Here is a 16,458-nt window from a genome sequence, read left to right as displayed (position 1 = left end):
ATCCTTGCTGCTTTATTCTGGGCAATCTGCAGCCTCCTAATCTCACTTGCGGATGCATTTCCCCAACCACAGAAGAGTAGTTCATCTGACTCCCAATTCATGATTGGGTTGTTTGCTTAAGAATCTTTCATGGTAAATATTTTGCATGCAGTTTTAAATATTTTCTTACATAGATGAGTTATTTGAGACAATTACAGAGACTAGCACAGCACATTCTCAGAACATATCCCCAGGGCAGGCTTCTTCACAGTCTACTGTTCTAATGTCAGTCTGTCGGTCAGTCTGTCTGTCCGTGTATCTGCCTGAGAGCTACAGCACATTCTCAGAACATATCCCCAGGCCCGTTCACCCATTCCACTACCGGTCTGTCTGAGAGCAACCAGTCCACCAGAGACCTCAACTTTACAGAGCTACTCAAAAGGAACCTGGAAAGTGGACTTACTCGGGCCAGCCCTCTCCAGTGGACACAGTGAAGAGAGTGAGGAAGGCCCACAGCACGTTGTCATAGTGGAACTCATATTTCTTCCACACCCGAGGCTGGGCGGCCACCTCATCCTTATCGTAGTCCAGGAAATGACCTCTGTTTAGGGGAGAGAGAGAGAAACAGGGGGAGGGGAGAGGGAGAACAACTTACTGCACACATGAACACATACACAAATAGAAATACTCAGATACTATTTTCATTATAGACTGACAAAACACCATGTCCCTGTGACAAATCAATAAGATCCTCATACAAAAACACATAATTACTGCAATCATTTTCAAAGCAGCACTGGGCTGTGCTTCTCTCTATTGGGGAAGATAATTGTACACTGGCATAGCGGCATTCAAAGCTGCAAGCCAGAGCCAGGCAGGGCTGTACCACCACAGCTGCCCTGGAGGGGGAGCCCTCCCCAGACTGTTACCGTTATTACATGGTTTGCTCTATCAGACTGTTGGCCCAGTGCCTTGGTGCCAACGATGTTCATGCTGTATGCCTTCTCTTGTTTCATTTCAAAATGCTGTAGACCTACCTGCAGTCCTTTTCCAGTCCCTTGGACTCATCGGAGCAGTAAAAGAACTTTCCCTTGAACAGCTGCACAGCGATGACAGCGAAGATGAACATGAAGAGCATGTAGACAATGAGGATGTTGAAGACGTTCTTCAGGGAGTTGACCACACAGTCAAACACAGCCTGAGAGAGGACACACACACACACACACACACACACACACACACACACACACACACACACACACGAACATGGGGCTGGATTACATACTGTACTCACTGATGATTATGTTCTGACAACAGCAGTGAATACGTCTGACTGTAGTGCAGTGTAAGTCCATACTGTACCTTCAGCTTTGGCAGGCGCTTGATGGTCTTGAGGGGCCGTAAGACTCGCAGAACTCTGAGGGACTTGATGGTGCTGATGTCCTTTCCTTTGGACCCTCTGCACAAGAAAAACACTAAGTTAGACAACAAACCTGTAAGGTCATCACTCAACTGCTAAACCCTGTGAGAAGATAGTTGTGTTCAGAAACTGCTCGAACAACAATTGCATTACAAAAGAGGCAAACCACTTGTGACAGAAATCAGTAGCTTGTTGATAAATCACTGTTGGTTTTCAATGTTTCAGGAATCGTAAGGCTTCGACTAATAAACAGAAAGTGTTTGAAGAATGCTCTCTATAGGTCTTGACCAAACGTGACAGGAAATATTTAGTAGGAGAACGGATGGTACTATCGTCCCATCTCCCACTACTTGAAATACATTGTGTTCTATACAAGACATTCAGAATGATTTGTGGTCGAAAGATATAAGGCATAATACATGAGTATAAACATGTTTGTCAAAGCTATGGATGCCCTTAGGATGGTAAATTGTCTGAGACAACCAAGCACCCAACCCCAACTGAGAATGGATTAGTAATCTCACATAGGATCATGCCTCTCCAAATCATTCAGATAGGCGTAGCATGTAATCCTGGATTACATGAGAAAATTATTATTAATAGCATGCCGATAAAGTAGTTATCCCACAGCAATACACCTTCTCCGAAGATTATATCTCAACACATATTTCTCCATGCAAATAACACCAGAAAATAAATCAAGTAAATACAAGCTATAGAATGCATCAGGTTTCTGCAGAATAACCGCTAACCAGTGATACATCACTGTTTCTTTTGTTTATTTTTAAAGGAACCAATGCTGTTTCATACACACATCCTCTCTAAATCGTTAAGCTGGGATGGTGAGACAGACAGGCGACTGAGGGAAAAGAGGAAAGGATGTCAATGAGTATGTAGAGTATTAAGACTGATGGGGAAATACAGAAACAAGTGATTTAATAGACTTTCTCAGACACAGTGGGGTGGAAGAACAGAAAATCTTCTGAACCGACGTGAAGAATTCTGAGCAGAAACCCATTAACTCTCCGTGTACATTAATGTTCCCTACAGACTCAGAAAAGCTCTTGCTGAATCAGCACCTTGGGGAGCTGTGGGAATAGCAATACAAATGCCTCACAATGCAGGCATCTCCAAATGAAATACAATGAAGTGATAGAACATATTGCATGTTATCTAAAATCATGGTGTAAAATCATGTCCCAATGTATTGTACAGTACACAAAATGGCAATGATTTAAGGTAAAGCATCCCATTTGTGAAACAATGAGGGATTTCAATGAGCCCAATAAATAAGTCAACAACACATAAATAACCAGACATTATCAGTATGTGATACTTCACATCAATAAATGTCAACTTCTATATCATAAAAAGGTAAAATGTTCCACACCCATGTCACTTCATCTCATCTCTGTCTTTCTAAATTTGGAGAGACTGCTCTTAAATACCACGTGAATTCATCTGTTGTTAAAGTCAATCCTACACAGCAGTCACTGGCCGTAACCTGTGTTTCTCATCAACTGATAAAGAGACTTGTAAACACTTCGGCCTCTAGTGAAAATGACTAACATGCACCAACAACACAGTCTAGGAGGAGGAAAGCAACAAATCTGCCAACACACTACATCTTCCCCTTCCCTACCCTGCCTCCTACACACACACACACACACACACACACACACACACACACACACACACACACACACACACACACACACACACACACACACACACACACACACACACACACACACACACACACACACACACACACACACACACACACACACACAGATCACTTCCCATTCAACTGGGAATAAAAGCCATCCTGTAACTCTGGTATTCCCAACATAGCATGGTCATGTAATATGATGGTGTGGTTCGTCCCTCCCAGAGGCTCTGTTATAGCTCTACTCTACCACAGCAGCATGCAACGTTCATGCTCTGATGCACATTAGTCCAGCATGCTTTCACAGTAAATAGAGCCTGTGGTTTGAGATCACACAACACTCACACATGACAAACCACACATGACATTCTGATAGCTTTCAAAGAACGCCTGATCAGTTTGTAGAAAAACACGTGCGGCTTGGGAAGTTCATTGGAAGTGTGTGGAGTTTTCTGCAGGGTCTGGATGGTGACAGCTATGAGAGAAGCTGGCTAAATATTTAATGAAGACATCATTATCAGGTACAGGTGGCTGGAAGGAGAACCAAAACTGTCAGCCAAAATAACCATCATGTTCTGTCTCAGCACCACTACTCTAATGGTAGTCTTAGATTCTCCCTCTGTCCATGTGGAAGCAGACTGTATTATGTTTTAATGTGTGCACTGATAGGGCTCTGCTTGGTGGGTTACCTAGAGAAAAGAGTTAACAGAATAAACATGAATGTGTGTTTACATTTGCTGAGAATATTTGACTTGGGTAGAAACGAGTGAAAATAAATACTAAGAGTCTTCATAATGATTATAATTGCAAGTATAGACAGTGTTGATGCTGGAATTTAGGCCAATCATCAATTATGAACACGTTTTACTTGATTCTCCAGTTACAGTCAGATTGGAGAGATAGGTTTCTATTGAAAGCTATCAGAGTGAGATGTCAAATGCTCCTTGTCTGTAAAGGAAACCCTTTACTCATACAGGTTTAGAGACGGGATCCTGGTCTAAGCAGAAGAAAGAGGGGTAGAGGGGAGAGGGGGTTCCCCACCTGGGCACACCTTGTGGCGGTCTGATGGGGAAAACAGCGGAAAAAAAACAAAGTACAGAGCACAATTATGGCGACTTCCAACACAAAGAAAATATGAATATGTTTGCATAAACAGGTACAATCTAAACAATACAATATTATGAATGGAGATGGGCCTATAATATATGAAACAGATGTTTCTTGTTTACTGTACTACTCATTTGTCAGTAACAGACAGTTGAATGCTATTGTGGAAGTGAGAGGAACTGATCCAACCAGAAAAGGCCCAATGCCACATAGCATTTTAGGCCATAATGACACTTCATCAAGGATAATTGGGTTGAATAATGGCTTTCATTCTTCAGGGCAATGTTCATAAAACAGACACAAATCAAGTTGTATTTGCCAAGAAGACACTCCTGCCACTTTGTTTGGGTTGCACAAATAACAGTTTGTTTCTTCTGTATGATCAGATATACAGTATCATGTCTGAAGGATCACAGAACAATGCCATGTTGTTGAGAGATTTAAGGAAGCAACTTCCCCCAAAACACATCCTGCAACATCTCCTGAGTGGCGTTCAAGGCAGCTAGCTCCACAGTGTTATAGCAGCAGGATGGATGTCAAGAGGTGCATCCAACACAACGACAGGCAGTTAGCACCGTGAGTCCCCTGACCATGTACAGTAGTGGATGACACATGGCCGTGGAGGTACGGTTCATTCACAATGAGGCAGGGGATCACATGGAGAATGAGGCCCGGGACATGCAGGGAGAATAATGTCCATCCATCAACATCACCACGGCCCGCTGGCTGTCAGAGTGGCTAGGGGAGGGTGTTGTAAACAAACAAACGAGTGGAAATGGAGGCTGGAACTGTATGGTCACAGTAAGCAGTCACCAATTTAGATACCTTGATGACATCAGTTTCGAAGACACTAAAGTTCCATGCAGAGAAAATAGCTTTCTTTCTTACTACCTTGTATGAGTAGTCACTGCTTAACTATGTGTGATTTGTAATGAAAGCATGAGCTGCTATAGAGTAGAATGATAATTCTCATCACAGCAACAGATGTATTTGTCTAGTGCAGTCCAGGTGAATATGTAGTCATGATAAAAGACAAGGAGAACGAACACTGAGGTGACATGCCCCCTGTAGCGGAGAGGAACATGGACACCACAGAGGATCTATGGTCAAGCAGATGAAGAGAAGACAAGTGGATTATGAAAAGATGAACAGAAGAGAGAGAGATGATTGTGTCCCAGAAGAGAACAGGCCTGTAGACTGAGCATAGACCCTGTTACCTCTCACACACACAGACAGGCAAGATGAGAGAGAGAGAGTGTGAGAGGGAGAGAGAGAGAGCGTGAAAGCATTACCCCATGAAGCTCCTTCAAGAGATCCAAGCCACAAGGAAACAGAAGAGTAACTTTGAGTCAATAGGACACAAAACACATGTACACACACACACACACACACACACACACACACACACACACACACACACACACACACACACACACACACACACACACACACACACACACACACACACACACACACACACACAGCATGAAATATAGCATTTTGTGGAGGTGAATTTAACGCAATTACAACCCCTACTACTGCAAAATACCCCAACCGGTTGCTCTATCGGCATATAAACGACTAGGACATTATGTATTCCTATTCTCCAATTGTGTTTTTATGGACCTAATGGTAGGTTCAGTCAATACCCCAGGCAGCAGCAGTATTAGCAGGCACACAGGACTAAACATAGTGTTTCAACTGAATGGCCCTATTCTCATTTTAAAAAAACAGTTGGACCAAAAACTGAGCCAATAATGAATACAATACTGCAGCAATAAGAGGTAACAGACATCATTATTCAGGAGTACATATTCTACTGTATTGTACTGATGCAAGGAATTTCATGATGAGGAATTTCTCTGATGGGAAATTACAGACTAATTATATGTAAAAAAGCATGCACAGCATGTCTACATATTTTACAACCAGTGTCTGGGAAATTGCAATGAATCAGTTTCTTTGGTCAAATTTGACTTGTGCAATTCTTATTTTTTTTAAAAATGGGGGGGGAGGATTATGAATGTTAGTAAGAAAATATTAAACTTACGAAAATGCAAATGCCACCAGTGCTCCACTGACCACAATGAAGTCCAGAATGTTCCAGAGATCTCTGAAGTAAGAACCAGGATGGAGCAGAAGGCCCAGGTCAACCATCTGGACCAATCAGAGAGCAGGGTTAGATGCTACAGTACACTGAGAGCGGCGGAACCTCCCATAGTTCTACACCAAATGTACTAAATTAAAGCTCCCATGCAGTCTTTGTCATTTTCTTTTTAAATCATAACTGTATGTCTAATAAATCACTGTGTGTTTATTTTCATGAAAATAACTCCAAAATAGATATTTTATCATTTATTTCCTTGAGCCTCTTTGTCCGTTGAACTGCTCAGTCTGATCATGTGGGCTTCAGGAAACAAATGTGAAGATATTTACATACACAGCTCTGACTGGCTCATAGGATAGTCTAGAACCCACTCCTTGCCCAGATGAACCCCCTTGCCCAGATTATAATCAGATCACATTTTGACATCATGATGTGGGCTAAAAGTTCCATCCCACCTGAACAGGATGAAATTCCAGGTATAAAAAAAAAGAAAGGGCAATGCCATCATTTTCACAATTTCAGAGTGTTATTTTGACCTCCTTGTGTGGAAATATAATTTAACAAATGAGAAAATCATGTTTTTAACTGCACTGCCCCTTTCATCAACCAGTTGACATGGTGCCCTAGTAGCAGCCTAAGCACAGAGCTCCTGTAAATTTGCAGATATTTATTCATTTTTAGGTGTTTCACATTTTTTATTTTATTTTCAATATTTTGTTGTTTTTGTTGATAACATCACGTTTTTATTGCATATATCTGGGGTTTTTGAGCCACGGATTTGCAAGTAGACTGACTGGTTAACACTTTTTGGCTTGGCTAGCTAGTGTCATGACTCTTCTGTGAGGGTCTAAAGATCAGGTTTTCAATTAATCAACTTCTATCAGACCCCTCTCACCCGCAGAGGGGAAGAGATATTGATGTGGGGATTTGTGACACCTCACGCCCGGTTGTAAATTGTATGCAGCAAAGGACTCTCTTGGCTAATTAGTATCAACCAAAGGAATGTCTGTCTGCCAGCCCAAAACTCTAACGTCCAAAAATGTTTCTTTGGAACAATATTTCTAACATCCAAATGTGGGAAATGGTCAGATGTAGAAAACTAATGTCATATTGTATAAAACAAATACTCTAACTAAGGAAGGAAACCCCCTTTAGTTGTCAAGTTTTCATCCAACCTGATGTGAATACAATATGAAGAATGATTACACAATTTTTGTTAAGATAGGGATGTGATTTTGGTTTTCTAATGAGATAATGGTTTTTGATGTCAAGTGCACATTAAGTAGCCATGCCCCAAGTCAGAAAAGCGTGTCATGGAACTGCCCTTTTCGACCAGATCGCTGAGGACTGGCTAAGAATTAACATATCAGAGTAGAAAGACGTGAGACTGTTGTACACACGTTGAAATGGTTAGAAACTCAAACTCTCAACACTAGGTGAAGAAAATTAACTTACCAGACAAGGATATCGCCAGTCTGCAGCTGCGCGTGTAAAGTGGTTTGGAACTTTGACTATCTACCCGAGGAAGAGGAGAAGAAAACTCCCCTCTCAGACAATCAATTTGTACGGCTAAGTAGCTGTTCTTTGGAAACAGCCCATTGGAGACTAGACAACTAAGAAGAAGGACATTGTGTTCTCTGGTGGACAATCAGAGCATGTACAAGTGGCCCACAGGAAAGGCTCACTGAAACAACTTTCCGAGAGGGTTTGGTTCCGACCGAGATAAATGATGAACGAACGGCAGTCAACACGTAAATAGATACATTATTTATTTTTTCCAAATGGGCGGCGGTTCGTGTGCAAGGTATATGATTAATGTGAAGACAGTCCTAGAATGTATCCACGATAAATGTCCCTTTTTCTCTCGCTCTCTACTTTCCCCACCCCTTTCTCCATCTCTGTGTAATAAGCCGGCATATCTTGTCAGTCCACTAGGGACCTTTGTCTCATGTAAGTGTGTATGTGTATTCTGTGTTATTATTTGGTTAGCTAGTAAATCAATAATTAAACCAATTTGTGCAGATCCAATAAGGTTACGACTGTTCAGAATGAGACTGATATGATGTAATGATTAATAAGTGACTTATCAATATATAACTTATCTATCTTCTCGAGTTTAATTCGGGAGATGGTAACTCGTTAAACAACTTCTTCTGTGGTGCCCTGAATCCTAATGAGTTAATTGTTACATCATTAATTTAATTGAGTTACAATTCAACATAGGTAGTGGATTAAATAAATAACAGCCATTAGATTAATGAAAATAAAGTCACAACACTAGCTAAAAAACTAAAATGCATCTGGATATCTGTTTCACCTGGCTGCCAAATCCAGATCTTTTCGAGAACATCATTTGAGGAGTCACCTGAAGCATGAGAGGAATGGGAGACAGAGGAATACAGCAGTGCTAAGGCCAAGGGCTCATAGTGAGGACAACTGGCTACTATTCTGAACTTTGTGTGGTGAGCGTTCTGGCGCCCAAAGCTGCTGAGACATCACCCAAGTAGATGCTACACAGAGTGGAAGAGGAGAAGTCCAGTGGTTATAAGACTCTGGGTGGTTCCCAGACTTGCCCTCTACAAGATCATCAGCAGACTCCATCACCATCATCTACCTTCATCTGTCCAGCTCCCTTCACTCAAGCAATGAACTGACCCTCTCCATCTTTGGAGGATGTCAAAGACTTGGCCTCTATTGGTTAACCTGTCATGATATATTGCTTGACCTGTCATGATATATTGCTTCTTTGTTTTTTTTGCTCTTGAAGCACTTTGAGATTCTATGAAAAGTGCTATAGAAAAGTAATACATTAATAATAATAATAATAATAAAGGGCTCTCACTTAGTAATGCATTTAATTAAACATGGGATGTGGCATGAGGCCAATACAACTATAGAAGTAACTGAGTGAAAAACAAAGAAATCAATCCTAGTCTAATATAGCGGAAGTCTACGACAGCAGGATCTGAAAACATGTTATTTTTGTTCAGTCATTTAGCATGTTGTAAACATCACATGCTATACAAGCTCTTACCTTAATCACCATCTCAAATGTGAAAACTCCCGTAAAGACGTAGTCCAGATACTTGAGCACCTGAACAGGAGAGTGAGTGCATTAGTAATAAAAAAACACAGCTAAGAGGCCATGCAAAATGAATTATTCCTCCAGCTCATTTGAACAGCTGTCTGGTCCTCTCCTTGCTTACAGATCGATTTGGATGAACTTTGTTGTCACACCTGTCATTATTTTTCTGACTGAGTCATCGGAGTTGTCATGACCGTGTAGATATAAATCAGGGATGGGCAACTGGCAGCCCGCGGATCAATTTCCCCAAAATGGTGTGCATCCGCAGTTTTTATCTCATTATGTCAGTCACTGACAGTCACTCAATTAGCACTTGTCAGCAAAAGGGCCCGCTCTGACTGCACTTCAGATTTTTTGTGGCCCCCACCCCCATCAAAGTTGCCCATCCCTGGTGTACATGTAGATGTACGGACTATGGCTGCCAGATTGAGGGGACGTGTGGGTGCGTCTGGCATGTCTGCCTGTGTGTGGTGTGTGTGTGTGTGTGTAGACTCACATTGTTGCGTGGAGCATTGGCCTGGACAGGGTCCTCAGCAGCCAATGCAATGCTACTCATAGATATCACTACCAGGATACACATCTCAAAGTACCGCAGGCTCACAATGTAATGACACAGACGCCGCACCCTGGAAAAGATGGAGAGAAAGAAAGAGATCCTATAGTTCATATACACAGCTAACCTGCGAGACATCATCTAATGTAAACACTGTTCCAAGTAATGGCTGGCTGCATATAGACAGGCTATCACACTGGCTGGCTACATATAGACAGGCTATCACAGTGGCTGGCTGCATATAGACAGTGTCATAACTCTCCTGTGAAGATCTGAAGGATCAGGTTGCAGTGGGTCCGCTCTACAGCGCCCTCTCGCTATCGCAGAGGGAGGGGGGATGGGGCCACTTTATGGCTGTCATAAAATACGCTGCCTCTATGCTCTGTAGTGTTTGAGATTGGAATGTAAACTCTGGAACACAGAGAGACACTAGGACATCAAAAGTTTGAATAATTGAACAGTATTTCTGTATTCCAAGCAGTTGAAATGGTCCGTGGACACTTAAGGGACAGTCATGTCGAGTTTTTTCATTTGGTGATCTCTCGAAGGACAGGAAGCACACATTACTGTGTCTTTGGTTGTGTACAGTTCTCAATTATGGGGTTTACATCTAAATGTTGTGAAACATATATGATTACATATGAAACTATTTGTGAAAAGATGAAATGTGACATTAGCCTTCTAAATGAGAGTATGGGTTTTCATATAAAGTTTAACTAGTCAGAGGCCACGCCCACGTGAGTACATACATTTACATTGGTGTCATGGAAAGCCCCCTTCTTCCACAGAGTATAAAACCACCCGTGACAAAATGTACATTAGACCAGAAAATATGGAGCTGTCGCTACATGTTGAAATGGTTGGCAGTACAAACTAGAGTCAAGATAATGCCGAGATGAGGTCCCCACGTTGGAATGGCTATCACTCTAGAGACCAAAACATGCCGGGTGAACTACAACTCTACCAAAGGACAAGATCAGAAAACATGAAGCGGTAGCTACCCGTTGAAATGGTTGGCAACTCTACGAGAGTCAAAAACGCAGGGATGAGGTCCCCACATTGAAATGGCTAAGAAATCTACAAACTAAAGAACAATTATTCAGGCTGCAGCTTATTATTCAGGCTGCAGCTTTAAATACTTTAGTCTGGTAAACGGATCCAATCTAAGAACATTTCTGAATGGGACTCTGAAGTATCCATTATAACAACCTACAACTCCGATGGACTCTGATCTCAGGTGGACAAACCAGAGGCTTCCTGTAGACTGACTATCCAGAAACTGACCAGAAATCGCAGAGAGGGACAGCCAAAAATTGTAAATTGCAATTTATTTTCGAATGAGCATTTGTTCATATTCAAAGTATTAGCAATTTCTATAAGTGTAGTTTTCCTCTCTGAGTTTCCCGCTCTTGAGTGTCCCCACCCCCTTTCCTTGTCTATCAAGCCGTCATATCGGCTTAGCCCACTAGGGACTTTTCTATCATGTCAGTAACCAATGTATGACCTATTTGTGTGTGTGTGTTTATGCAAATCTGTGATTGATTAAGTTAGTTAGTAAATAACTAATTAAGCCAATTTGTATATTGCTGATTCATGATCTAGGCTAGGGTTCGAGCAGATATCCAAGGGTTTGAGACATTCAGAATATGACCGATGAGGTAATAATACATTAATAAGTGACTGTAATCGATAAGACATAAAAATATCTGAAGAGTTATATTCGGGAAATTGAAACTCTATAAACAACATATTCCCGTGGTGCCCAGACTTCCTAGTTAATTAAAGTTACATGATTAGTTAAAATTACGTAATTAAATTACACATAGAGAATTGATTTGATAATATACAGTGATGATATGATGACATATGAATGATAGTGAATGATAATCAACACTACAACAACAGGCTAACACAATGGCTGGCTGCATATAGACAGGCTATCACAGTTTTCTGTTAATTGATCGTAGGTTTTTGCAAAGGTTTACAGGAAATCTACAAAAACGGACAATTGAGTGAGTGTGTGGATTTAAAGGAAAGTGCTAGTCAATTGCCTTTAAGATAGACACTATAATGTTAACCGGCGTTAAAAGTGGGACCATGTGACAATGTTCTCATGCAGCCATGGAAAGCAGAGTGTGTGTGGTTTGAATGGTATGAGTTGTGTAGCATATAGTATAGAGCTGCCCACGCCACGTGGCCCACTCACATGTTGGTCTGGCCAAACACAAACATGGAGCTGTAGGGGAGGATGGGTCTGGGTCCGTTCCGAGTCAACACCTCCAGGGTCTTCTTCTCCTCGTTCATAGGCAATGTCTCACAGTCTATACTGTTCACTGGGACACATATACAAAGCTTTAGATACACCTCAGCAACACAGGACACTGAACTAACAGTACTAGAGTGAAAATAGATTTACGAAACTGACAGGGGATGAGTGTTAGGGTTAAGGTTGGTACTGACTGGGAGATCAGTGTTAGTGTTGGTACTGACTGGGGATGAGTGTTAGGGTTAAGGTTGGTACTGACTGGGAGATGAGTGTTAGGGTTGGTACTGACTGGGAGATGAGTGTTAGGGTTAAGGTTGGTACTGACTGGGAGATGAGTGTTAGGGTTAAGGTTGGTACTGACTGGGAGATGAGTGTTAGTGTTGGTACTGACTGGGGATGAGTGTTAGGGTTAAGGTTGGTACTGACTGGGAGATGAGTGTTAGGGTTAAGGTTGGTACTGACTGGGAGATGAGTGTTAGGGTTAAGGTTGGTACTGACTGGGGATGAGTGTTAGGGTTAAGGTTGATACTGACTGGGAGATGAGTGTTAGGGTTGGTACTGACTGGGAGATGAGTGTTAGGGTTAAGGTTGGTACTGACTGGGAGATGAGTGTTAGGGTTAAGGTTGGTACTGACTGGGAGATGAGTGTTAGTGTTGGTACTGACTGGGGATGAGTGTTAGGGTTAAGGTTGGTACTGACTGGGAGATGAGTGTTAGGGTTAAGGTTGGTACTGACTGGGAGATGAGTGTTAGGGTTAAGGTTGGTACTGACTGGGGATGAGTGTTAGGGTTAAGGTTGGTACTGACTGGGAGATGAGTGTTAGGGTTAAGGTTGGTACTGACTGGGGATGAGTGTTAAGGTTAAGGTTGGTACTGACTGGGAGATGAGTGTTAGGGTTAAGGTTGGTACTGACTGGGAGATAAGTGTTAGGGTTAAGGTTGGTACTGACTGGGAGATGAGTGTTAGGGTTGGTACTGACTGGGAGATGAGTGTTAGGGTTAAGGTTGGAACTGACTGGGAGATGAGTGTTAGGGTTAAGGTTGGTACTGACTGGGAGATGAGTGTTAGGGTTAAGGTTGGTACTGACTGGGAGATGAGTGTTAGGGTTAAGGTTGGTACTGACTGGGAGATGAGTGTTAGGGTTGGTACTGACTGGGAGATGAGTGTTAGGGTTGGTACTGACTGGGGATGAGTGTTAGGGTTAAGGTGGTACTGACTGGGAGATGAGTGTTAGGGTTAAGGTTGGAACTGACTGGGAGATGAGTGTTAGGGTTGGTACTGACTGGGAGATGAGTGTTAGGGTTGGTACTGACTGGGAGATGAGTGTTAGGGTTAAGGTTGGTACTGACTGGGAGATGAGTGTTAGGGTTAAGGTTGGTACTGACTGGGAGATGAGTGTTAGGGTTAAGGTTGGAACTGACTGGGGATAAGGGTGGTCTCTCCAGGCAGGGAGGTGATGGTGACAGGGGGTATGTGGACGGCCGTCCATCCTGTCCGTCTGACGTTCCTCTGGTTGTCTGAGTCCTCAGTTATCTCTGTGCCCCACCTCTGATCTCCAGGATCCTGCTGGGTGCTAGTGGCCATGGAGTCGCCCTCAGACTCAACATATCTGTCCCTGGGAAACAGAGGAAATGACCATAGAGCACAACTCATTGATCTCTGGTACTAAGTAGACATCTGTTCCTCTAAAATAACGTTATGGGATATGCTTTCATCATTGCAAAATGATGTACCATATAGATTTGCTGTAGTTAACCAATATAGTCATGCAGAAGTCATCTGGAGACGTAAGAGAGAGAGCCAGGGACTGAGACAGTCTTACCTGTGGCCCTTCCCCCTCTCCCTCTCACTGTGCTCCTCTCCCGCCAGTGTGGACTGGCCCCTGTAACTGTGGGTCTTGTGTCTCCTCCTCTCCCCATTGGCCCCGTTCTCTCCCCTGGAGCATCGCTCTCCCGAGCGTCCATCTTTGTGGCGTGACCTGCGCTCATCCTTGCGTCCGCTGTTGACAGTGCTGTTACCCTCTCTGGCCTGTCTGTGGGAGTGGTGGTGGCGGTGCACTCTCTCTCCCGTCCCAGTTCCCCCTCCACCTCCCTCGTCCACTGAGGTCTGGTGGTGGTGCCTCCTGCCACCCTCTCGGCTATGCGACCGCTCACTCTTCCCCTCCTTACCCCGAGTCCCATTGGGGTACTTGCTGCGACTGTGATGGACATGGTGCCTACCCTCTTTGCCTGGATCTCCATTCTCATTGGCCTCGTCGATGGGTCTCTCCCTGTCCCGGTGGTGCCTACGTGGCTGGGGGCCGGCCGGGTCCCCAGGGTTATCCGTGTCCTCAGGGGTCTGGGGCTTGAGGTGGCCCATGGGCCCGGGGCCGTCGTGGGGCTTCACGACCAGGGGCCGGTCCAGGTGGGTCTTCATGTCAGGGCGGATGTGCAGGGCGGAGGACATGCGTAGCCTCTCCTCAGGGTCCAGCTCGCTGTACAGGGCCTCACTGCTGGCCCGCAGGTTGTGTCTCCTCAGCTGAGTGGTGCGCTGCTCCCACACTGACATCATCTTCAGAGACTTCTGCTGCTCCTTACTGCAGGTGGACAGACAGAGCAGAGGGACAGGGTAGTTCACCTTTAATAGGGTACACTGAAAAACTCTCCTTTACTGCATGAGTTATATGTATTTGATGTATTTGAAGAGATGGATAAAAACAGAAATTATGGAATACATCACATATCAGAAGACATAAAACTCCTGCATGCTGAATTATATACAGTATGCAAGTACAATGGAGGTTTCTTCACAGCAAAACAGTCCGGTCCCACTCCATTACCACAGGTAAAAAGAACACCTTTATGGACAGGCCAAGCATGGTAGACCAAGGCCATGCTCTGACATGCTTCATTTGTGTGTCTTTAGAGTATTTTGAAATGGTTGAACATATGCATTCTAAATCAGTAGTCTTCCTACCACACGTATTCCAATATATCAAACATGACTTCCTTTGCTGTGTATAAAACAGAAGTAACTTTCCTACAACAGCATGAAAACTACATACAGTTGAAGTCGGACGTTTACATACACCTTAGCCAAATACATTTAAACTCAGTTTTTCACAATTTCTGACATTCAATCCTAGTAAAAAAATCCCTGTTTTAGGTCAGTTAGGATCACTACTTTATTTTAAGAATTTGAAATGTCAGAATGATAGTGGAGAGAAATATTTATTTCAGCTTTTATTTATTTCATCACATTCCCAGTGGGTCAGAAGTTTACATACACTCAATTAGTATTTGGTAGCATTGCCTTTAAATTGTTTAACTTAGGTCAAACGTTTCAGGTAGCCTTCCACAAGCTTCCCACAATAAGTTGGGTGAATTTTGGCCCCTTCCTCCTGACAGAGCTGGTGTAACTGAGTCAGGTTTTGTAGGACTCCTTGCATGCACACACTTTTTCAGTTCTGCCCTCAAATGTTCTATAAGATTGAGGTCAGAGCTTTGTGATGGACACTCCAATACCTTGACTTTGTCATCCTTAAGCCATTTTGCCACAACTTTGGAAGTATGCTTAGGGTCATTGTCCATTTGGAAGACCCATTTGCGACCAAGCTTTAACTTCCTGACTGATGTCTTGAGATGTTGCTTTAATATATCCACATAATTTCCCTCCCTTATGATGCCATCTATTTTGTGAAGTGCACCAGTCCCTCATGCAGCAAAGCACCCCCACAACATGATGCTGCCACCCCATACTTCACGGTTGGGATGGTGTTCTTCGGCATGCAAGCCTCTCCCTTTTTCCTCCAAACATAATGATGGTCATTATGGCCAAACATTTCTATTTTTGTTTCATCAGACCAGAGGACATTTCTTCAAAAAGTACGTCCCAATGTGCAGTTGCAAACCATAGTCTGACTTTTTTATGGCGGTTTTGGAGCAGTTGCTTCTTCCTTGCTGAGCGACTTTTCAGGTTATGTCGATATAGGACTCGTTTTACTGTGGATATAGATACTTCTGTACTTGTTTCCTCCAGCATCTTCACAAGGTCCTTTGCTGTTGTTCTGGGATTGATTTGCACTTTTCGCACCAAAGTTCATTCATCTCTAGGAGACAGAACGCGTCTCCTTCCTGAGTGGTATGACGGCTGCGTGGTCCCATGGTGTTTATACTTGCGTACCATTGTTTGTACAGATGAGCGTGGTACCGTCAGGTGTTTGGAAATTGTTCCCAAGGATGAACCAGACTTGTGGAGGTCTACAATTTTTTTCTGAGGTCTTGGCTGATTTC

At 43.1% G+C, this 16,458-nt stretch overlaps 1 protein-coding gene across 2 annotated transcripts in view; it reads right to left on the bottom strand.

Moving 5' to 3' along the window:
• Window positions 1-16,458, bottom strand: part of cacna1ba (calcium channel, voltage-dependent, N type, alpha 1B subunit, a) — a 166,166-nt gene that overhangs the window by 27,158 nt on the left and 122,550 nt on the right. Inside the window, exons 11-21 of one of the 2 annotated variants that reach the window (XM_045706958.1) lie at window positions 14,010-14,762; window positions 13,609-13,802; window positions 12,127-12,253; window positions 9,864-9,993; window positions 9,317-9,376; window positions 6,226-6,332; window positions 5,468-5,479; window positions 4,110-4,130; window positions 1,342-1,438; window positions 1,017-1,177; window positions 443-580 (exon numbers count right to left, since the gene is read on the bottom strand). In XM_045706958.1, the coding sequence (XP_045562914.1) occupies window positions 443-580; window positions 1,017-1,177; window positions 1,342-1,438; window positions 4,110-4,130; window positions 5,468-5,479; window positions 6,226-6,332; window positions 9,317-9,376; window positions 9,864-9,993; window positions 12,127-12,253; window positions 13,609-13,802; window positions 14,010-14,762 (1,800 nt within the window). The remainder of the gene's footprint in view (window positions 1-442; window positions 581-1,016; window positions 1,178-1,341; window positions 1,439-4,109; window positions 4,131-5,467; window positions 5,480-6,225; window positions 6,333-9,316; window positions 9,377-9,863; window positions 9,994-12,126; window positions 12,254-13,608; window positions 13,803-14,009; window positions 14,763-16,458) is intronic. The other variant, XM_045706959.1, reaches the window with a different exon arrangement.

Source organism: Salmo salar, chromosome ssa24 (genome assembly GCF_905237065.1).
Source record: "Salmo salar chromosome ssa24, Ssal_v3.1, whole genome shotgun sequence".
NCBI classification, from domain to species: domain Eukaryota; kingdom Metazoa; phylum Chordata; class Actinopteri; order Salmoniformes; family Salmonidae; genus Salmo; species Salmo salar.
The sequence above is the reverse complement of the archived record's forward strand: the minus strand, read 5'-3'. Positions and strand labels throughout refer to the sequence as shown.